This window comes from Talpa europaea (assembly GCF_964194135.1).
Source record: "Talpa europaea genome assembly, chromosome: 9".
Classification (NCBI taxonomy): domain Eukaryota; kingdom Metazoa; phylum Chordata; class Mammalia; order Eulipotyphla; family Talpidae; genus Talpa; species Talpa europaea.
Window position 1 is genome coordinate 55,973,157 of NC_140076.1, and position 24,357 is coordinate 55,997,513.

The 24,357-nt window shown below is 41.1% G+C and overlaps 2 protein-coding genes across 5 annotated transcripts in view; one reads left to right on the forward strand and one right to left on the reverse strand.

The window, feature by feature from the left end:
* The window catches only part of MIER1 (MIER1 transcriptional regulator), a gene marked incomplete at both ends in the record, with an annotated part of 53,803 nt that extends 48,997 nt beyond the window's left edge, over positions 1 to 4,806 (reverse strand). The window contains 3 exons of one of the 4 annotated variants that reach the window (XM_084243754.1): positions 812 to 885; positions 3,509 to 3,609; positions 4,746 to 4,806. In XM_084243754.1, the coding sequence (XP_084099880.1) occupies positions 812 to 885; positions 3,509 to 3,609; positions 4,746 to 4,806 (236 nt within the window). Of the gene's footprint in view, positions 1 to 811; positions 886 to 3,380; positions 3,423 to 3,508; positions 3,610 to 4,745 lie in introns of those variants that run through there. The other 3 variants (XM_084243755.1, XM_084243756.1, XM_084243757.1) reach the window with 3 other exon arrangements.
* Positions 4,807 to 5,004: 198 nt separating this feature from the next.
* The window catches only part of DNAI4 (dynein axonemal intermediate chain 4), a gene marked incomplete at both ends in the record, with an annotated part of 56,434 nt that continues 37,081 nt past the window's right edge, over positions 5,005 to 24,357 (forward strand). The window contains 3 exons of the mRNA XM_084242349.1: positions 5,005 to 5,450; positions 14,036 to 14,213; positions 22,505 to 22,689. Of these exons, the coding sequence (XP_084098475.1) occupies positions 5,005 to 5,450; positions 14,036 to 14,213; positions 22,505 to 22,689 (809 nt within the window). The remainder of the gene's footprint in view (positions 5,451 to 14,035; positions 14,214 to 22,504; positions 22,690 to 24,357) is intronic.

Sequence of the window (24,357 nt, forward strand, 5' to 3'; positions counted from 1 at the left end):
AAATCCCATATCCCAAATTCTTAAGAGAGGCCAGAAGGGATTAAGGACTACATTAGGTAGTCTGCCAAACTCAGAGCTCATGTGTTTCCTCACAGACGTTCTGTGATATCAGTAGCAACACAGTTGTGCAAGGGTTGGATTTTGCACAACTAGGAAAAATTTCTAAAATATAACATACTGAAAAGCTGCTCTTTGATAGCTATAATCTGATTTGACTGCAGAAAGGGAGAACCTGCTTCTTTACAATGCCTGAAATGCCAGCAATTTGAGTTTATTTTAATGTATGAGCCTAGACCTGCCAATTGGTCTTAATGCCAATTCCGATTGCCAGAGCCAATGTCTATAAATTAATAAACATGTTCGACTTACATAACTAAGGCAAATACTGGCTAATGCAAAGGTGATATTAAAATGGGCACTAACATATTTTACTAAACAAGAGTTAAGTCTTAAAAAAGATCGTTTTTTCCCCCCAATGTTCAAGGCTTCCTCGAAATGCAGTTTCAAAAATGACTACCAAAATCAACCAAATATGATAATCAACCAAATATGAGAAATGTGTTTGCACTACAGTACTGCATAAATGTGTACGTATACAATATTTCTTAAAATTAATACTTAACTTACAATGCAGAAGGGGGTAAGCAGTTTTCTTAATATGTACTTTCTTCGAATTCTAGACTCTTATCAAGTAGTTGCCTAGTTCTAAAGATCCAACATAACTTGAAATTCTTACGTCCAATAATAATTTGTGCACGATTTAACTGCATTTACAGGTAAATGAAGTAGCTGCTAAGTGAAAGGACATTACCTGGTAATTTGACAGGAAAAGAGTCCACAGACAGTCTGTAAACCAATTAAACATAAACATCTGATGCACATTTTCTACTGAAAGAAAAGCAAGGGAAAGAAGAGAAAGGAAAACTTTAAGGTTCCCAAATCTACAAACAATTTTTACCATCAACTGTACTGTACAGTATTTTCATTTTATTTTTTAGACTATATAAATGTGTCTTTCAGGATTTCTCAGGGGAATAAGTATTTTAGCACAGGTTAACTATCCTGTTGAATTACCTTAGGCCTTCGGACTTGACATAAAAATAACTATAAAAAAATCATTTCCTATTCAAATAGTTTTCACTTTGATATGTTTGATGAAAATAGCTGAAGGCAAAGAACAATGGATGTACCCAGACCTAAGGTGGCCAAAGATTTAAAAAAAAGGGTTTAGATGTCAAAACTCAGGCTTTATAACATGGTGGAAATGAAGGCGGAATATCCATTTAAATAATAAAGGAAATATGAAATTTAATTGGTTACCAAAGGGAAATTTAGGTGTCAAAATGGAAGATACAGGAATAACTTACTTGCTTAAGCCCATTAATCTTTGATTCTTCAGTTAAACCATCAACAAAATCCCAATTGTGATCAAGACCTGGTACTCACAGTGCCTTAAGCTACTGAATACTGAAATTGCCAGGAAAACTGAGATCTGAGACATATTTGAATGGGTATCCAGCTTACTAATTAATGACTTTTAAGTTTAATATTGTGTATCAATTTTACTAGTTTCATGTGGCATTATTCTTTAGGGAGAAAACCCCCTTGCACATCTTTCCCTGCCCCCTTTTTTATCAGTGTTTTTTTAGGTTCAGATATTGTAATGGTAAAGATAAATAGTTCCAATAACTGTAAGTCACTGTAGTGAATTCAGTATAGTTCTGCTCCTATTTTATTCTAGAAACATACTTATCTAAAAATTTTAGGAGCCACTTTAAGGAAAGCAGTCTTTCTTAAAACTCTTGCTTACCCTCTTCAGTATCAGATATGTAAAACCTATTCATTAGTCACAGAATTTTAGTGTTGGATGGACTTTACAGGTCTTCAATCAACTTCCTACTCTGTCTGAAGAGACTCCCTCATTACATATTTCCTCTACCAAGCTTTTCTACATTTGAAAATCTCCAATGGCTCATGATTTGTCATGAAGAGGTTGCTCTTACCCCAACATTTTGGAAAAATTCTTTTTATTAAACCAGAATCTATCTCATTACTTCCACCCTGCAGAACACCCCTGAGTTCTTCAGCACTTTGGAATAATTCACAGTTGCCTTCTTTGTAATCAAATGCCAACAGTCAATATTGATACTTGGGTTAACAAAAAATAAGTCTTTAAAGCCTACTGAGACTAGAAGAGCTGAAAATAGGATATGACAGAGTTAAAGGCATGAGAAAATTAAAAACTATGACCTATTTAAAATTAGTACAGTGTATAGAATTAATGTGATATCAAAAATGGCAGTTCTGTTAAAATTATGTAGCAAAGTGTTTAAGCTAAAAAGTGTGGTTAATTCCAATTTTGTGAGGCGTGTGGTTAATGTCTCAAAAAAATCACTATACAAAGCCTGAATATATGCCTCTTTAGTACCCATCGCTACCTAAAGGTTTCCTTATTTTCAGGTAAATATAACATTTGACACATAATGCTACTCAAAATTGCTATTATATTGGGAAATTATTTTTAAGCAATTTACTGAATACTCCATTAAGAAGTTATTAAACAGTATTATAGAGCCTATACTACACACACACACACACTCAATTATAATTTTGCTGTTAATGAGGCATTTTAAAGATCACAAATTTACTTCAACCAGTACCTTAGACAAACCAATAAACTACTTTGGCAATTTACATATACCTGAGAAATAGAACCACTGGTTGGTTGGTGCTCTATACCAACACCTGATTTAATAAAAGGTAATATATACCTAAATAATATAAACATATCTGTTATGCAATTCAAAGATACCTCTCAAAATATACCAAGAAAATACTTACAAAAATGTAGAGGTGAGGCCTTTTGAATGAATAGAGCATATTCAAAACCATAAAATTAAATTCTATACCTGACAATTTTCAGAGTGCTTAAGTTTTGAGATTATTTTATCAGGCTATTCCTCAAAGTTTTACTTAAAAGTGACAACCTATACTGTATCTTCATGAATGCAGATACAAATTTATGAGTGATGACTAATCTGATTGAAAAACACCTAAATTACCAAAAAACTTAACCAATTTTCAAAATAACATTTTAGATCAACTAAGAGTTTACCTTTACTTTAGCAGGCAGATGCAGATTACAAAGGAGCAAGGCATTACATTTGGAAGTCCCACAACTATGCAACAATCATCATATTTTTGTTAGTTTGATTTTTATTATTAATACCACCCGAAGACACTTAAGTAGCCTGTTCTTGCATCAGTTTTTGATTTTCTTTTCATAATTTTTACATAAAGAAATTTATCCAGCAGCCCAATTTTTATCAGCTGATCATGAACTGGTATTTTGTAATTCTTACATGTTAACTTTATCTCACCCAAACTCTGGAAATTATTGGCCCATCAGCAGTTCTCATACACTGGAACATATAAGAAGAGTAATATATTTATATTTGAGGGAGTTTGGATTTTCCCTCCCTCAATCTCCAAGTGTGCCCCTGCCTACCAGCATCACATCCGTCTTGTCTGCATTGAACCTCAACCAGTTGGTTCTTAACCACGTCCGAAACTCAGCCAGGCACTGGGAGAATCGAGCCACCACACCATCTGGATCAAAGGAAAGAGAGCCTCAGTAGCAACGAGACTAGAGACCACGAAACCACAAGCTCACCGTTCACCCTGCCTACAGTTTTTGAAAAGATGGCTACTAGGTATTAGGCCAAGGACCCTGTAATAATTTCTGAAAAACGATGGAACACATTGAGTCGTGCAATTTGTAACTTATGCTAACTGTATAAAAGCGACCCAAGTAACAGGCTGTCTCATCCCACTGGATTGAAGAAAAGATTCAGTCAACTCTTAGTCATCTTGGCTAAGCGGCCTCAGTGGACCGGCCGGTCTTGCATAAGCTTTTCTGCAGAATTCAGAGTTTTAGCGTTGGAAGAAGCTTTAGGAATAACTGGAGCCCAGAAAGAAGTAGTGACTCGCCCAAGGTCACAAAACAAGCGAAAAAATCAGATGGACTCCAGGCCACAGATCTTTCCTCCACAAAGCTGGAACAAGGCCATTCAAAATGGGGGGGGTAAGGTACCTGTCCCCCGGGGTCCTCCCACGGGCTGGGAGGACTTCTGCCCCTCGCAATAATGCCCCCTTCGAGTCTCTCTTCCCTCCCTCTCTCCCGCAGAAAGGGCTTGCCCCGAGAACCTGCTCCCCACTGGGGCTGCAGTGCAAGCAGAAGCCTCCCAGGGCTGGGACAAACCAGCAGATGCAGGGGAAAGAGGCGGAGCCACAGGGGTGTAGTCAACTTAGTCCCACCCCCAGCGGGCTCCAGGGCGGACAGGAGAAAGGGGCGGAAGCGACCAGGGCGAGGCGAACTCACTACGCAGCGGACTCCCAGCGCGCCGCGGACGCCGGGGAAGATCCGTGCAGCACCCGCCACCGCCGCCAAAGCAAAAGACGGGGTCGGGGTAGGGTGGGCGGCGGTGGGGGCCTGAGCATGCGCCCTGGGCGTCCTGGGGCCCGAGCATGCGCCCTGGGCTTCCCGGGGGCCCGAGCATGCGCCCTGGGTGTCCCGCGCCCCTGCGGGCGGAGAAGCCAGCAGCCCCTCCCCGGAAGTGAAGGGTCTTCCGGGCGGGACTCCGCGGTGGGGGAGGGGGAGGGGTGAAGGGGGACGAGGACGCCGCAGGAGCCCCTTATCCCAAACAGGACGGGGAGGAGAGATGGGTTATGGAGGCTGCACTTACAGCCGCCGCCGCCGCCGCCGGCTCCGCTGCTGCCGCCACCGCCTGAAGAAGCCCCATCCATCCGCCTGCAGCCGGGGAGACTGGGAACCTGGGAGGGGCCTGGGGCCCGGGCCGCCCGCCTCCTTCTTCTAGTCGTCGTCCTGAGCTTCCTCTTGCTCCACCAACCCTCTGCCCTCCCCTCCGCCTCCGCCCTCCTCCTCGGCCTCCAGCCGCCAGCCAACCGCGCGGCCTCTTGTTGAGCCAGAGCGCCACCGTCTCCATGACGCCCGGCAAACATTCCCCTGCTTCTGCCAGAGCCTCTAAGGCCGGGGGTTGGGGTACAGGAACTGCAGACCACTGCCCAGGCAGTCGCCACCATGCCCATCTCTCCGACGAGCAGCCGCAAGCAGCTGAACCCCGGGGTGTAAGTTGTGATGCTAAAGCTCTGCGTAGTCCATCCCCCTGGGGCCGGGAGGCAGCCTTTCTAGAGCCTAGCACTTGCTGCAAGTGGGTTCAATCAGCTGCCCTCGGAGCTCCCAGGCAGCAGTGTCTCAGTCCTTGGCCTAGGAAGACGATCTCAAGCCCCTACCGCTGTGCTTGCTCTGCGCAAAGACCTAGATTGTTTAGAACCATCCTTCCTCCTCGTACTCGCCCTCCCACCCCCCTGCAGTTTCTAGCTTGTTACCTCCATGCTGTGTCCACAGACAGTCAGCTCTCTCGGTTTCTGTGATCCATCATACTGAACAGTAATCTGTCCTGTACACTTTTTTTCTTGCCACCTCTTAATATACTGCCTTGAAACTTATTCCGGTTTATGGCATTCTACAGTTCCTGCAACAGTTGAGCGAGAGGCAGGGTGAAAGCACACAGCTCTGCGAATTTGTCTCGCACATAACTGCAAATGGTCTGTTAGTGTTGCCCAACAGTTTCATTCAAGTTCCCTAATTCATTCACTCTGCCACACTTCCATACCAGTTCCCCTCCCCCCCCCCCCCCCCCCCCCCGCCCCGCCGTCAAAGCTTCAACATCCCTCCAGTCTTTTCCACTCAGCTAGACTTTCTTCAACAAAACTTGTTGACAGTTCTTGGGAGAAAACCTAACCTTCCAGTCTTTCTTAAATATGGTACTGTCGTTTTTTGTCCATCCCACCACTCCATCAAAATCACTTTTCTGAAGACCAGCAATAGCCTTCCAACCAAATGCAATGAATGGCTGTAAGAGGCAGGTTTTCTGATCCAGTAGACCCGGTAAAGGAGGAGTCAGAGTCCTCAGTGGCTTTTGCAGGTTTTTTAATTTAGATTACCAGGTACACGGCAGGCAGGGGTACTGGCCTCCCAGGCCTCTAGCTCCCAGCAAGTCTTCACTCTGGGCTCTCCAACCTTCTCTCACATTCTCTCTGCTCTTCTCATGGCTCTGCTTTTCTCTCAGCTTCTGCTGGTGTCCCTGTGACGCCACCCTCAAAGCCCAGTCTTAGCTCAGGGGAATCTCATCTACCTATGCCCACACCCTACTCCAGGTGCCCGCCATCAGGCATGCATTCAGGATCACATGGTTCCGTCATCTATCCTAATAGCGGGAGGGCAGAAAAGCCTGACATTTTTTCCTTACCCTACAGTCCACCCCCTCAGGGTTTTCTGCTATACAAGCTTCATATATACAATTTTCTTAGCAAACATAAACAATGCAGCCATGGCCCACAAAAGCAAATACATCACAATATAACAACAAAATACAACAGAACACAAATGTCCAGGCAGGGCACCAACCTAGTGGCAAAAGACAATTATTGGTACCAGCAGATGATCCACCAAATCTGCTGCCGAAGGCACTGCTCATACGAAGGAGGGGAACCACTCATGGCATCTACTGTAACACGCCAGGAGCCGTCAGACTTCCTGGCATTGTCTGGCTGTGGTCTCGGCTACAAGCCACACACAGCATCCACCCCCCAGGATGCACTCACTCCTGGATTGGGGATTCTCTACTCTTTGGGGGTAATCGCCCAACCCTCAGGGTTTCTGTCTGCGGTCGCTCCAACACTCAGCTTTCATAGCCAACAATGTGACAATCAGATCCCTGCACTCACGCCAACCCATTGCATAAGCACATGGGTCGGGGATCCAAACTCTATATGCTACCTCTCTCAGGTCCCCTCTTCAGCTTGGGCTCCACCCCAAGCCATGTTCCCCACCCGTCCCCCAAGGACGGGTTCCTCAGCAACTCACCCTCACTCAAGAACGAGCAGGGCATCACCCATAGGTGATTTTACAAGACTCACTGGCCTTCCTCAGCTTACTTAGTTCTTAACAGCCGCTCAGGGCTTCCCAAACTCAGCATCAGCACCAGCTTTTGCCTTCTCAGTTGGCTTTTCTCCTCCACCTGGCTGCTGGGCACATCACAGGCTGCTTTTGGCCGTCAGGTCCCACTGGCCACCACCAGATTCCCATCTCCCAGGGTCTACAAACAATCCTCCCCCAAGGTCCCAAAACAACATTAACTTATCAGAGTTGCTCCACCTTCTGGCAGGATTGTCAGTCCAAGTACATCAGTCCAAGTCCATTAGGTTTCTCGCTGCATCAGCGCTGGCGAGCTCTGAATCGTGGTCCTCTCTTCGCCGATGATTCTTGCTGCCTCAGGGGTCGTTGGCTGGTCCTCTCAGGTGTCTCCTCCATGCGAGGTCTCGTCCCGCAGCTCCTGGACCTTGTCCATCTCCTGCGCCGCCATGACGCCTCCAGTGTCATCACAGGCAAACAGTCTGTTACTCTTTAGTCCCTCCAAGTCTTCAGAGGGCTCCAATACCCGTCTACATGGATCATCTTGATGACTTACGCCAATTGTAAGAGGCAGGAAGGGACACAGTGCAGGTTTTCTATGATCCAGCAGACCCGGTAAAGGAGGAGTCAGAGTCCTCAGTGGCTTTTGCAGGTTTTTTATTTAGATTACCAGGTACACGGCAGGCAAGGCCCTGGGGGGCAGGGAGGTCTCCCAGCCCCCAGCAAGTCTCCAGTTTGGGCTCTCCAACTTTCTCTCACATTCTCTCTGCTCTTCTCATGGCTCTGCTTCTCTCTCTGCTTCTGCTGGGGTCCCTGTGACACCGCCTTTAAAAGCCCAATCTTAGCCCAGTTGAATCCCATCTACCTATGCCCACACCCTACTCCAGGTACCTGCCATCAGGCATGCATTCAGGACCACAGGGTTCCATCATCTATCCTAATGGCAGGAGAGCAGAAAAGCCTGACATTTTTTCCTTACCCTACAATGGCCATTGCTCAGTGTAGGGTCAGGACATGGACCACAGTGCAGGTTTTCTGATACAGCAGACCGGGTAAAGGAGGAGTCCTGGAACCCTCAGTGGCTCTTGCAGGCTTTTATTGGGATTGCCAGGTACACAGCAGGCAGGGGTGCTGGGGGGCCGGGAGGCTGGCAGTACTCACAGCCCCCAGCAAATCCTCACTCTAACTGGGCTCTCTGGCATTCTCTCTGCTTCTCTTTTTCTTCTCTCAGCTTCTGCTGGCATCCCCGAGACGCCGCCCTTATAAACTCAGTCTCTCAGCCTAGATGTACCCACTTCAGGTGCCTGCCATCAGACACGTATTCAGGACCACCGGGTTCCCTCATCTATCCTAATGGCGGGAGGGCAGAAAAGCCTGATACTTTTCACCTTACCCTACACTCAGTTTTGTTCTTAACAGGATGTGATTGCTATTTAAAAAAATAGTTTATTAATTATTATTCATGTACCAAAAGAAGGAGGCATACAGGGCCACAGGGGACCAAATGGAGATGCAGTGGTCTTTGACCACCAAGCAGAAATAGAGGAGGGAATTGTGGGCCGCAGTGTTTAGGTAGTATCGGAAGGAACAGGAAAGGCAGGGTAAACAGTTTGAGGACTGGCTAATTTGGAAAAGTTCAGTGGATTCTGGAACATAAGGGCCATCTCTAGTATCTGGCTGTAGAGTGATAGTGGCCCAGAGTGTGACAGCCTGCTAAGAGAGTTGGTTAGGAGTGAGGACTCTGGATGGGGGTGGGGGACAAAAAAAGAGGCAAGAAGTCAAGCAACGTGACTTGGGCATATCAGATTGTTCAAAACAAGACATGGCAAGTCTATGCATGCAGAGAAGATGTTAAAGCACAAGTTTACAGAAGCTAGAAACATGGTTAATACACAGGTGCAGGATCAAAGTAAGAAGATAATTGGACTTAATCAAGGTTTTGGTCCTGCCAGAAAATTTAGTGAATTTAAAGAAGGGGAAAGAAAAGGGGAGGGGGTTGAGAATGTAAATACTGAGTCATTATAATAATTAGCTATGGATTATATTAATTAACCTTAAACTTAAGAGAGAAGAGATCGCATGAGAAGAAGGAAGGAAGGAAGTAAAACGTGGTAGAATCAAGGATTGGACGATTATAATAGAAGAATGCTTGGAGTTAGAGTGTAAGAAAAATAGGAAGTGATAGTTGATCTTGCTAAGGACAAGGGAATATGCATGACCATAGAAATAAGTAGCTGATGTGCCAAGATCATTTATGTGAGAGGACTTCAAAGAACGAAGAGGCCATGGTATTCGAAGGATTATCTTCATGATATTAAAATACTCAGGAATTATGTAAGAAGAATAGCATTTGAGAGAGTGATTTAGGATATAAAATCTTCAGGAGATGGGACAAGGGTGATGGTGATGATATGATGGGAGACTCCCATAAAAAAGAAGAATACAAGTAGTCATTTAAACTAATTTTGTAAATTTGTAAATTTACTTGAGGATAACATATATTGAGAAGACATAACTGAGATTTGAACATAAGTATAATCTTCAAAAAGTATACTAATAAAATGAGAGGATTTGGATTTTGTAAAAATAGTAGAGGCAAAAGGAGAGGAGAGAAGTAAGAGTTCAAGGTAATGGTAAAAGTGAATTGATTTGTGAATTCTGGATTAGAGAATGAAAGGAAACCTAAAAGGTACTGATTAATTGACAGAAAATAGAAGGGTCTGGTGTATGGTGAAGAATAGGAGATAGTGGTCTCCCAGAAACCAATTTAAGAATCAAGCTTAAGAAGGGGAATAGTCAACTCTCAGGTGCTACAAAGATAGGTACTGAAAAGAGCCTTTAATAGATATCTTAATTAAGGATTTTTGAGTTGAGGGGATGACAGGGGCATAGTTACATGCTCAGGGGGAAAAGATAGGCACTTAGATGTAGGAGACAGAATTATTTATAGGGAAAATCCCTCAGAAAGTAGAAAAAGACAAGTTTCAGAAAGTAGGAAGATTAGCAGTTGAGCGCTGGCTTGCGAAGCTGCCCACAGCCTCTGCGGCGCCAGTTTGATCCCCGGCTGCTCCCCGGCCACCAGAGGAGGGTCCCACATGGCGCACAGACCTCTCCTGCCGCCTGCTGCTCCCCTCAGCAATGTACTTCGGTCCTTCTGCCTGCTCTGCTCCTCGCTCTGGCTCTGGTGAATTCTCTCACCCTCCCATGCTTCTGACTGTACCCAGTGCATGTATAAACAAACAAACAAACAAACAAATAAATAAATAAATAAATATGCCTCTAAAAAAAAAAAAAGATGTGGTACATATACACCATGGAATATTACTCAGCATTCAAAAAAGATAAACACATGCAATTTGCAGCAACGTGGATGGCGCTGGAAGGGATCATGCTCAGCGAAATAAGCCAGAAAGAAAAAGAAAAATACCGGATGGTCTCACTCATAGCAGGAATCTAGAAAACTTAAATAAGGGACCAGGAAAAAGAATAACTATAAGAAAGAAAATATCAAAATCAACAAACAACTATGAACAAGAGACACTCTATGGGGGGTGGGGAGGGGAGGGATTGGGGTCAAAATAAGGGGATTGCAATTGTATGGGAAATATAAAAATAAAATTAAATTAAAAAAAAAAAAGCCCAGTCTTAGCCCAGGTGAATCCTATCTACCTATGCCCACACCCTACTCCAGGTGCCCGCCATCAGGCATGCATTCAGGACCACAAGGATCCATCATCTATCCTGATGGCGGGAGGGCAGCAAAGCCTGACATTTTTCCTTACCCTACACAGGGTATGGAAGAAAATGAATGTAAAGAACTAATTCCAAAGTTTTTACCTGGTTGATAATTTTTGTCAGGGATGAAGTCATTAAAGACTAAAGGAGAGGGGCTATGGTAGGATACTTCAGAGGGGTGTAAATTAGAAAATTTGCCTGAATGGAATTCATTTACTTAAAAAAATATTTAGGTTTCACAATATACTGAACTCTGTTCTGGGTGCTAGGGATATAGCAATGAGTTAGACAAAGCTCTTACCTAAAGATGCTGAGATATGTAGAAGAATGGGCAAAAATAAAATGTCAAGTAGTCATAATTTCTTTGAAGAAAAAAAAAAGGTGGATTGATGTCATTCAAAAATACCGATTTTATTATTGCTTATCTCTTATTTGAAAAATTAAGTATTAAAATGTTTTCTTTGGAAATTTATTTCCTTTTCATGCTCTGAAGGAGGAATGTCCTCGTCTTACATAAATCCACAGTACACTCAGAGAGAGTACTGGAACATATAAATGATAAGTGTAAGGGCCGGACTGGCCACAGTGCAGGTTCTCTGATCCCATGCAGACCGGGTAAAGGAGGAGTCAGAGTCCTCAGTAGTTTTGCAGGTTTTTTATTTGGGGTTCACCAGGCATATGGCAGGCAGGGGTGCTGGCTGGGGGGCTGGGAGGCTGGCAGGCCTCCCAGCCCCCAGCAAGTCTTCACTCTATCGGGGCTCTCTGGAGTTGGTTCTGCTGCTTCTCGGCTTCTCTTTCGGCTTCATACTGCTGCTGCTGCTGCTGCTGCTGCTGCTGCTGCTGCTGCTGTCCCCCGTGACGCCGCCCTTAAAAAGCACAGTCTTAGCTCAGCTGAATCCCATCTACCTATGCCCACACCCTATTCCAGGTGCCCGCCATCAGGCATGCATTCAGGATAAGAATCCATCATCTATCCTGATGGCGGAAGGGCAGAAAAGCCTGACATTTTCTTTACCCTACAGTCCACCCCCTCAGGGTTTTCTGCCATATAGTCTATATATATACAATTTTCTTATCAAACAAACAATGCAGCCATGGCCCACAAAAGCAAATACATCACAACAAAATACAACAGAACACAAATAAGTCCAGGCAGGGCCCCAACCAAGTGCAAAAGACAATTATTGGTACCAGCAGATAAGCCACCAAATCTGCTGCCGAAGGCACTGCTCATACGAGGAAGGGGAAATCACATCTACTATATCACACCAGGAGCCGTCAGGCTTCCTGGCCTTCTCTGGCTGTAGTCTCGGCTACAAGGCACACACAGCATCCACCCCCAGGATGCACTAGCTCTGGGATTGGCAATTTTATTCTGTTGGGGGTAATCGCCAATCCTCAGGGTTTCTGTCTGCAGTCGGCTCCAACACTTGGCCTTCATGGCCACCAATGCGACTCGCAGACCCCTGCACTCAAGCCAACCCACTGCACAAGCACGTGGGTTGGGGACCAAAACTCTACATTTGGCTTGGGCTCCACCCCAAGCCACGTTCCCCACCCGTCCCCCAAGGACAGGTTCCTCAGCTCCTCACCCTCACTCAAGAATGAGCAGGGCATCACCCACAGGTGATTTTACGAGACTCACAGTTCTTCAGCATACTAAGGCTGCTTAACAGCCACTCAGGGCTTCTCAACTTAGCATCAGTACCAGCTTTTGCCTTCTCAGTTGGCTTTTCTCCTCCACCTGGCTGCTGGGCATAACAGGCTGCTTTTGGCCATCTAGGCCCACTGGCCACCCCCAGATTCCCATCTCCTGGGGTTTACAAACAAAACTGTTCCACCCCCAGGGTCCCAAAACATATCAACCTGCAAGGTCCTCCGCCTTCTGGCGGTATTGTCAGTCCAAGTTTATCAGTCCATCAGTTCAAGTCCATTGGCCTCTCCCTGCTTCAGCAACGGTCTGCTGCCTCAGGGGTCATTGGCTGGTCCTTTCCGGTGTCGTTGTCTGGTCCTCGTGGGCGTCTCCTTCATGCCAGGTCTCATCCTGTAGCTCGTGGACATATCCATCTTCTGTACCGCCATGGCGCCTCCAGCGTCGTCACAGGCAGTCTTTTACTCCTTAGTCCCTCCAGGTCTTCGGAGGGCTCCAATACCCGTCTGCATGGATCCTGCCGACTTACGCCAATTGGAAGGGCCGGACTGGCCACAGTGCAGGTTCTCTGATCCCATGCAGACCGGGTAAAGGAGGAGTCAGAGTCCTCAGTAGTTTTGCAGGTTTTTTATTTGGGGTTCACCAGGCATATGGCAGGCAGGGGTGCTGGCTGGGGGGCTGGGAGGCTGGCAGGCCTCCCAGCCCCCAGCAAGTCTTCACTCTATCGGGGCTCTCTGGAGTTGGTTCTGCTGCTTCTAGGCTTCTCTTTCGGGCTGCTGCTGCTGCTGCTGCTGCTGCTGCTGCTGCTGCTGCTGCTGCTGCTGCTGCTGCTGCTGCTGCTGCTGCTGGCGTCCCCCCGTGACGCCGCCCTTAAAAAGCACAGTCTTAGCTCAGCTGAATCCCATCTACCTATGCCCACACCCTATTCCAGGTGCCCGCCATCAGGCATGCATTCAGGATAAGAATCCACCATCTATCCTGATGACGGAAGGGCAGAAAAGCCTGACATTTTCTTTACCCTACAATAAGGTAGATTTTTGTTTTAAGAAATTTACAGAGTAGATACAAAATAAAACCATTTTGATTATAACTTCTTATTAAATATCTGATTTTTCAGGCAGGACTATGATATTTTTTCCTTAGGTATTATTACTCATCCATCAATCTGCTTATGTAGGTGTATTCAACATTTGTGTTTCCTATGTGCCAAACAGTTATTAAATGTAATATATAGATTAAGTCATTTAATCCTCATAATAACCTATAAGTTAGCTACTATTATTATCTCTCACATTACAAATGAAAAAACTGACACCCAGAGAAATCAGTGTAGACTTTAGATCGGACTGCCTGGGTTCAAATCTCACCTTTAGCACGAGGTTTTTTTTTGTTTGTTTGTTTGTTTGTTTTTGGTAAGCCTGCATGCTTTTATATAAAATATCATTAATGGCCATCTGTTAGAGTTGTAAGGGAAAAGTGACATAATGAGTGTTAACTTTTTGGAACCGTGTTTATATACTATGGACTCTCAAGTAGTTATTATTTCTTATTTACATGTTAAGGCTTTTCCATGTTTCTAAATGAACATCTGCTTTTTGGTTAATTTTTCTTTAATCCTGGATTGTCTGTATTGTTTTCTTTTCCTGATACAGGAACACTGGCTTTGGGCCAAGGAAGTCTATTAGCTTTTTTAATCCAATTAAAGGACCTCAAACAAAAGCATATCCTGGTGCATATCAAAGCAAAATGGGTATGTCAAGAGCCATGATTCTACCAGAAACAAAACCAGTAGAAAAAATGAATATTTCCACCTCAAAGGGAGTCATACAGGTAATATTCTTTAGAATTCTAAGTTTATTTGAAAATGATCCATGAAAAACTTGATTAAAATGTTAGACATAGAAAATGGGTTGCTTTGAAATAATTACACTCTTCCAGTATTGAAATACTTTGTTAGTCTTTACCACATAACATAGCTAACAGCATAATTTTTGCAATTGGAGCCTATAGTTCATGATGAATAATAAAAGTTTTAGCATGGAATGAGAAAAATCTATTCATAATCTTAATTGCTTGCTTCTGGTACCAATTTTAGCTAATCTATTAGCTACAACACCTCTGTCCTATACCCCAGTTCTTGAAAGCAAAATAAATAAATCTTAAAAAAAAAAAAAAAGGCACTGGGCCTCCTTGGTGGTGCAGGCGGTTGAGCGCAGCACTGTGAAGCTGTCCACAGCCTCTGTAGTGCCGGTTCGATCCCTGCTGGCTGTGGAGATGCCCACATGGCGCAGCAGACCTCTCCTGTCTCATCCACTGCTCCCCTCAGTGGTGTATTTCGTCAGTCTGCCTGTTCTGTTCCCCACTCTGTCTCTGGTGAATCCTCTCACCCTCCCGCACATCTGGCCTGTACCCTGGTTCTTGTATAAATAAATAAATCTTTAAAAAAAAAAAAGACACTGCTGAAAGAATGGAAAGAAAGGTATACTGGGAAAAATTATTTACAAAGCATATGGCTGATAAAGTATATCCAAAATTATTAACAACCCTCAAAACAATATTGAAACAATCTAATTTAAAAATAAGCAAAACATTTTAATAAATACGTCATCAGAGTACACATACAGATAGCAAATGAACATAAGCAATTTATTAAATGTACATATCTACTATATCATCCATCCATTCCATTTCTAGGTGCTTACCCAAGAGAGAAGAAAGTATATGTTTATACAAAAATTAGTATGTGAATGTTCATGGCAGCTTTGTTTATAATAGTCAAACACCAGAAACAACCCTATTATGATTTTTAATAAATGAATACTACATAATTGCATGTATATTATATGTGCTATCAGCTCAGGCTGCTGTAACAAAGTATCATAGATTGAGGAACTTATAAACAACGAAGTTTATTTCTCACTGTTCTGATATCTGAAAGTCTAAGATTAGGGTACTACATTAGTCAGGTTCTGGTGAGGAGGACCCTCTTCTAGATTGTAGACTAACAACTTATGAATCCTCAAGTGGCAAAAAGAAATTTAACTAGCTTTCTGGTTTCTTATTATAAGGGCACTAATCCAATTTATGAGGCTCTACCCTTATGACCTTCTCTCTAAAAGGTTCCATCTGCATCTCACATGTAGGTGGAGGCTTAGGATTCCTGATCACAGTGGAAATGTTTGTAGATGGCCACCTTCTTACTGTGTGTGTTGTCCTTATCTTTCCCTTTGTATGTGTTCATCTCTGTGTCCTAATCTACTCTTCCTACCTATGAGGACACCAGTCAAAATGGACACCAGTCAAAATATCTTATCCTAATGGCCTTAATTTTTTAATTGCCATATCATATTCATATTTAATTGCCATTCATATTTAATTGCCATATCATATCCATATTTCACTGAATATAATCACCACGAGAGGTACCAGGGCTTAGGGCTTCAACATATAAAATTCCAGGGGTGGTAGGGATAACAATAACCACGTGGAAATTATCCCAGTTGTGAAGTGGTTTAATATCTTTAAATCAATTGATGTAGAATGAAAAGCAAAAATCTCAATAAAACATGTCAAAATTCAACAAACAACCTTTCATGACAAAAACAACAAAGTAGAGATAGAAAGGAATTTCCTCAACCTGATATATTTATTTAAAAATCCCACTAACGGGGGCCTCTCTGGTGGTGCAAGGGGTTGGATCTCAGCACTATGAAGCTACATGCAGCCACTGCGGCATCCCTGGCCCAGGAGCTAGCCACAAGGCACAGCAGACCTCACCTGTCTCATCCACTGCTTCCCTCAGCAGTGTATTTCAATCAGTCCATCTGTTCTGTTCCCTACTCTGTGTCTGGTGAATCCTCTCTCCCCCTGCACCTCTGAGCTGCACCCCAGTTCTTGTATGCATGAATAAATAAATCTTTAAAAAATAAAATAAAAATCCTACTAACATCATATTTAATTGTGAATGACTGGAATATTCTAATATGAATTTGGGAGGATACACAGTATATAACAACCATATGCATATTATATATAATGTATACATTATATATATATGCAATATTTACATATTGTATGGTACTAGTGACACTGTAAAAGGAATAATGCATCATGATAGTGGGGATAATGCATGTAAGAATGTTTCAAAATTTGAAAGTCAATATAGTATTAATAAAGTGATTATCAGAACACATAAGTCAAAACATTTTTAATTCCATATTCACAAATTAAAAAAAAAAATTAAACCTTTCAACTAACTTGAAAGACCAAGGAATTTACTCAGGGACATTCTGGAAAACCTACAATTAACCTATTCTTAATGATAAAAGGTGATGCTTTCCTTCTGATATCAGAAAAATTTTTAAAACACTTCTATTCAACACTTTACAGGAGGATCTAAATAGAACAGTTAGGCAAGGAAGAGAAAAGGCATCCATATTGGAAAGAAAGTAGTTAAAAATCTATCAAAGTGAAAAGTCAATACATAGAATGGGAGAAAATATTTTCAAAACATATCTCTTAAGAGATATATATCTGGAATATGTAAAGAACTCCTAAAACCCAATTGTAAAAAGACAAATTACACGATTAAAAATTGGGTGCAGGATTTGAATACTCATTTCTCCATAGAAGATAGTAAATGATCATAAAGCACATGAAAAGATGTGACATCACTTGTCATTAGAGCAAGAAAGACACCAATGAGATACTCATTTTACACTCAGTAGAATGGCTAGATGAAAAATATCAGGTAACTGTTATTGGCTAAAATGTGAAGAAATCCAGACCCTCATTCACTGTTCATGAGAAAGTAAAATCATCCCATCAGTTTGGAAAACAGTATGCTAGTTCCTCAAAGGTTAAATATTATCATACAATAGGAAATTCCAGTAATCAAGATAAATTAAGATGTATTTCCACACAGGTACTTATACATGAAAGTTTATTCAGAATAGCCAAAAGCTGGAAGCAATGTCCGTCAGTGGACAAATGGTTAAGCAAATGGTGATTTATTCATACAACGAACATTATTCAACCATAAAGAAGGAATGAAATGCATGCTACCACGTGGATCAATATTGAAACCACACAAAATCCCATATACTATATGATTCATTCATTTGAAAGTTAATAACAAGGTAATCTCTAGACATGTTATATTAGTGGTAGGCTAAAACTAGAAGGGGAGACAACGGTAAGACAGTCGTAAAGGGCACAGAATTCCTTAAGGTGACAAAAAGATTCTAAAATTAACTGTGGTGGTAACTATGTGTATCTGTGAATATACTAAAAACTGCTGATTGTGAATTTCAAAGGCTATTGTAAAATTGTGTGCAATTTTATTACAATTTTGAAATTTAAAAATTTTGGTAAAGTGAAAAAATTATATTATAAACTTTTACTTTACCAAAAAGACAAAAAAATTGAAAATTGGCAGCTTATGTTAAAGAAATTAATAATACTAATTTAAAACTCTTACTTCAGGGCCTCCCTGGTGGCACAACAGTTGAGCGCTGGGTTGTGAGCTGCCCACGGCCTCTGCGGCGCTGGTTCGATCCCCGGCTGCTCCCCGGCCACCAGAGGAGGGTCCCACATGGCACGCAGACCTCTCCTGCCGCCCGCCGCTCCCCTCAGCAGTGTACTTCAGTCCTTCTGCCTGCTCTGCTCCCCGCTCTGGCTCTGGTGAATTCTCTCACCCTCCCGCGCTTCTGACTGTACCCAGTGCATGTATAAACAAAACAAACAAACAAACAAACAAACAAATAAAAAAAAAATGCCTCTATTAAAAAAAAAAAAAACCCTTACTTCAAAAATAACTCTAGGACCACATGCTTTCACTAGTGACATATGGCAAACATATATGGATGAAAACAGAACAAGAAAGGTGGGTATACTGCAAAATTCTTTTTCTGAGCCTAGAATTACCATGATACCAAAATCTGATTCCAACAGTATGAGAAATATAAGACAATCTCACTTGCAAATATAGATGAAGAAATAAATCCTCAATAAAATGTCAGCAAAATTCAGTATATTCAATATAAGAGAGAACACATCATGAGAAAACTGAGTTTATACCAAGCAAGATTGGTTTAATTTTTTTGTTAAAGATTTATTTATTTATTCATACAAGCGCTGGGTACAGTCAGAAGCACGGGAGGGTGAGAGAATTCACCAGAGCCAGAGCGGGAAACAGAACAGGCAGACTGATGAAATACACTGCTGAGCAGCAGGCACGGCAGGAGAGGTCTGTCGCAACATGTGGGACACTTGCCGGTGGCCGGGGATTGAACCAGCGCTGTAGAGGCTGCGGGCAGCTTCGCAGCCCAGGGCTCAACCACTGTACCACCAGGGGAGGCCCCAAGATTGATTTCATATATAAAAGTCCATCAGTGAAATTCACAACAATTACAGCTTAATGGAAAAAATATACAATCATCTCAGTACAAAGTACCTGATAAGATTATAATCATGATTTTAAAAAATTCTTTCAGGAACCTCCTAAATCTAATTTAGGGTATTAGTGCATACCTGAGGAGTATTCCAGGATCCCCAAACTTCTATGCTTTAAAGGAATCTGGCCATCCATGTGCACAAAGACAATGGAGACACTTAGTACGAAAGAACTTTAATAGAATTAATGTGCATAGAGAGAGAAGAAAGGACACTTTATTTTCTTTTATTGGTGTTCCAATAAAATACTCCCAGTTACCTCATCTTGTGGGTAAATGCCCATCCAGGCAGAGATGGCTCCAAGCAGGGCTGCTGTGGCCTAAAATCTTGCTACAAGTCTAAGGCACCTTTTGGCAGGGGACCACAGGAAAGGGGTTCTGAAGTAGGCCTCAGAAAGCTGGGACAGAGGAAGCAGAATCAAAGTGCAAATCAAGATAACAGCTGCCACTGTCAGCCTCTCAACATGTCACCCATCTATGTGTCTCCTCCAAGTCCCCCAAATCCCTGGTGCAAATTCAAAGCTAAGAAGCAAGTGTGCCATTTTCCATGTGTCTCCCCCGACCTCCCTAGCTGCCCTACCTTCCATATTATATATTGATAGCTTCACCTGGCTGCTCAGCTCTGCCCATCTTTAAGCAGAGTGGGGAACATTGCACCTCCCTCTTTTATGGGGCTGCTTCTGTTACAATCATTTCTTTAAACTCCTATAGCAATGATCGTATTTAACAGTAAAGCATTTCTAAGAAAAAATAACTTCCATCTGATATTCTTGAAAGTCTTAGCCAGTATGGCAAGAAAATGAAATGAAAAATGTAAAAATTAGAAAAGAAGAAACAAAACAATGAATAATTGTACATAATACAATTATCTACATATACAATTAAAAATCACCTACTGACAACTATAAAATTAAGAGAGTTTAGCAAAGTTATTGGGTACCCAAAACAACAAAACAATTAAATGTTAACATTTATAGGAACTCTAAAAATCATAAGATACTTATGGATAAATATAACAAAAGTTACAACTATTGTTTTTCAACTATAGTATTTTATTGGGAGACATTTACAAAGAGCCAAAGAAATGCAGAAATAGACCAAGTTTATGCATTGAAAGCATAATAACCAAATTTTTATTTTATAGATTCTTGGCAATTTCAGTCAAAAATCTCAGAAGATTATTTTTCCATGACATTTTTTTTCAGAAAACTCAAAAAAAACTCAAAGTTTTTTTTGAAGCTTCTGAAGTCTAGAAATAGCCAACACTGTTAAATAAGAACTTGGCGAAAGGACTTGCTCTCCTACATAATGAATTTAATAAGAAGTGTAACAATGGCAAAAAGATAGCCTGCAAGTGACTAGAGCATATGTATACACTTTCTTTATAATGAATGTTCACTATAGAATAATGGGGAAATGACAATATTTTTAAAAATTCTTTTGAGACAAATGGGTATTCATACAGAGTAAAAATATAATGGCTTCCTTTCTCATATTATGAATGAACTCAATTCCAGGTATATTATAGATCTAAACATGAAAAGCTACCAATTTGGAAAAGAGTGTTATCTAATCAAGTTGACCCATCAATTCTACATCCCCTACAGAAATGTATTCCAGGCATACTATAATTTTTTTACTTAAATGTTTATTGAAACAGTTTTCATGATGGAAAAAAAACTGGAAACAACTCAATGTTGATGAAAAGTAGGATTGATAAATAAAGTATTGATATATACTAATCCAACAGACTACAATTATCAATTAATGAAGTATATGTAATACATAGAGGAATATGAAAACATGCAATTGAACAAAAGATGTCAGACAAGTCAATCATACTATATGGATGTTTATATAAATTTAAAAACAGGCAATGCTAAATTACTTTGACAAACATTACCAAGTGCTAGCAGAATTCTGGAGCAACCAGACTTTCCTACATTGTTGGTGGGAACCACCTGGGAAAATCTCTTTAGTATTACCTATTAAAGAGGAACATATATATTATCCATTACCCAGAAATCCCACTCTTGACCATACCCAACATAAATCAATACAGTATATTCAGCAAAACACACATATAGTAATATTCATATTAGCACCCTTTATAATAGTAAACAATTGGTAAGTATAGAAATGTCCATGAGTAATAGAATAGTCTGACATATTCAAACAATGGAATGTAGTACAGCATTGGAAATGAATCATCTACAAAAATGCTCAACAAAAATGAATCTCACAAATAGAATATTGAACAAAAGAAACTATATGCCAAACAGTACATACACACTGTATGATTCAACAATGGTATGACTCTCATGAAGTAAACTTCTGAGAAGCTGGTAATTTTCACCTCTGAATCTGATTACTGACTAAAAAATATGTTCAGTTGTAAAAAGTCATTAAGCTATTTATTTGTATCTCCATTTTTTTCATTTTAAAGATTTTATTTATTTTTACATAGAAGAACTGGGGTACAGGCCAGAGGTATGGAGGGTGAAAAGATTCACCAGAGACAGAGTGGGGAGCAGAGCAGGTAGATGTACTGAAACACACTGCTGAGGGGAGCACTGGTCCGGACAGAAGAGTCTAATGCGCCATGTGGGTTAGCTTCCTGACTGGGTTGGAAATTGTGATATTGTGGCTGCCGATAGCGTTATAGTGCCACCAGGGAGGAACTTGTATCTCCATTTTTTTTTTCTGGATGAATATTTTACTTCAATACAAATTATAAATGTGACTATTTAGATGTGTGTAATTAATGAAATTATTAAAAAAGAGATTATTGAAGTCACTGTAATGATTACCATGAGAGAGGAGGGAGAGGCTGTAATACAAGAGGGGGTCCAGGCCAGCATTTGCCATCTGTGAAAGGGGCCCATTATTTTGAAGTAAATATCAATGTTCTAATTTTTTATTTTAGTTGTGACTATAAGAACATTTGCTTTGGGGCCTTCCCGGTGGCGCAGCAGTTGAGCGCTGGGCTGTGAAGCTGCCTGCAGCCTTTGCAGCACCAGTTCAATCCCCGGCCGCTGGGCGAGGGTCCTACAAGGCACACAGACCTCTCCTGCTGCCCGCTGCTCTCCTCAGCAATGTACTTCAGTCCTTCTGCCTATTCTGTTCCCCGCTCTGGCTCGGGTGAATTCTCTCACCCTCCTGCGCTTCTGACAGTACTCAGTACTTGTATAAACAAACAAATAAATCTTTAAAAAAAAAAATTTGCTTTGTATAATATAATTATATGGTATTGTGTTAATTATTTCTATATGTGTTAAACTTTATACTGAAAAAATTAAGTTAGCCAAAATCAAACAAACCAAAACTATGTATTAAGTTGAAAAATATTTATTAATAGTGTAAATGAAAAGTAGTAGATTTTTTAAAAAACATTTGAATAAAAATTTAAGTATACCAAATGTTATACTGGATAAATATTTTTCTACCTTCTGAATTTTCTCTCAATATATATTATTTGTATATATGTCATATATGAATAAGACTTTAAATTAATATATGACTAGTTAAGAAACTTTTTAAACATAAAATCTTTTTATCATTCAGTTTTTTATATTCTAGAAACATTATGCTTATTTCTATTTTCTATGATTTATTAGTTAGAAACTCCATCTTTTTTATATATTTCATTTAAATAATCATTTTCTACAGGTGGTTGATGCACAGGGAGTTGATGTTACTCCCCGACCTCTTTTCCATCCAGATCCACATAGTGGTACAGCAAAGCCAAATAAACTATTGACATCACAGGAAGGATCATTTACATCAGATTTTATATCTTCCTATACCCTTTATCACAATACAATAAATCCAAGTATGATGGGGCAGTTTACAAGGTAGAGTATACTGTTCTATAGTTCTTTATTTTTAATGTCATATATACTTTCTTTTTTTAAATATAATTTTATTTTATTTTTTTAAAGATTTATTTATTTTTATACAAGAGCTGGGGTAAAGGCCAGAGGCGCGGGATGGTGAGAGGATTCACAGAGACAGAGTGGGGAGCAGAACAGGAAGAAGGACTGAAATACACTGCTGAGGGGAGCAGCTGGTGCAAAAGGAGAGATCTGCCATGCCATGTGGGAATCGAACCTGCACTGCGCAGGCTGTGGACAACTGCACAGCGCTGCACCACTGGGGAGGCCCTGTCATATATACTTTGATTTGTAGTATGTATGTAACTTAGATGTCAGTTGTCTCTAGTCTCCCAATTCTATCATCCTAGTACATCATCTCTGTGTTCTGCTCATGTTAAATTAGATGCAGATCTTTACATGTCTTAAGAGTTCCCCTACATTCAAACCAGAACATTTATGAAAAATGTTTAATTATTCTCGAGATTTATGGAGGGACTAAGAGATAGGCGCTAGCATATATCTGCAGACATATTTCTTCAATTTCTTTTGTGCTGCATTTTATCAAAAAGAATGTCTTATCTCTCCACTCTCCCCATTCTCCCAAGCAAATCGTATTCTCCCAGAATATTGATATAAATGAAATTTAAGTATTAAGTACATATTTATATAATTGATATGTTATTAATGTTCACAGTAGAGAAAGTTCAGAGTCTTTGCAATAATAACAATGTTCTAAAACAATCTAAAGGGCCTTCCGGGGGGTGCAGGTGGTTGAGCGCAGCGCTGTGAAGCTGTCCACAGCCCCTGCAGCGCGGGTTGAATCCTGGTCGGCCTGCAAGGATCCCACATGGAGCAGCAGCCCTCCCCTACCTCGCCCGCTGCTCCCCTCAGCAGTGTATTTCATCAGTCTGCCTGTTCTGTTCTCCCACTCTGTCTCTGGTGAATCCTCTCACCCTCCCACACATCTGGCCTGTACCCCGGTTCTTGTATAAATAAATAAATCTTTAAAAAATAAATGAAACAACCTAAAGATTATGGAAAATATTTGAATCTATAAATTTCAGTCTCACAATTAAAAATTTCGGATGTTAACTAAGTACAAGATTTCGCAGAAAAAAAGTTGTTCTAGAGTCTGCCTCCAAATTTGCAACAGAAACCTTAAGGAGTGTTTTTTGCAAAACAAAGAATGTTCTAATAAACTGTACCCACCCTTTGGAGAACAGTTGGACCATAAATAGAAAGGGGAAAAGGCCTATAATATCATAGGTAATGTTAAGTTGATATGTTTAAGGAAATTATTTTTGTATTATTCCATGTATTGGTTTTCTACTGCTTGCAAAGATTTCTTTTAATTAAATATTGAGCACACCTTTGCAATAGAGTTGAATAAATTGCATCAAGATGGAATTTGAATGGTGAACAGAAACCTGGTGAAAAATGAAAGTGTGTTACAGGTTATAGTCTTGCAGCAAGAAAGCGCCACAGGATTGAGGGACTTAAAAAAAAGTGAGGTGGGGGAGGAAGAGAGATAATGACAACAGAGAATCTGGGTAGGTAGCTTGTGTTCTGGATTTTTATCTTAAATGTTTGGAATTCTACTGAAAGATTTTAGGCCAAGGTTTAACATTGCTTATGTGTAAAATATAT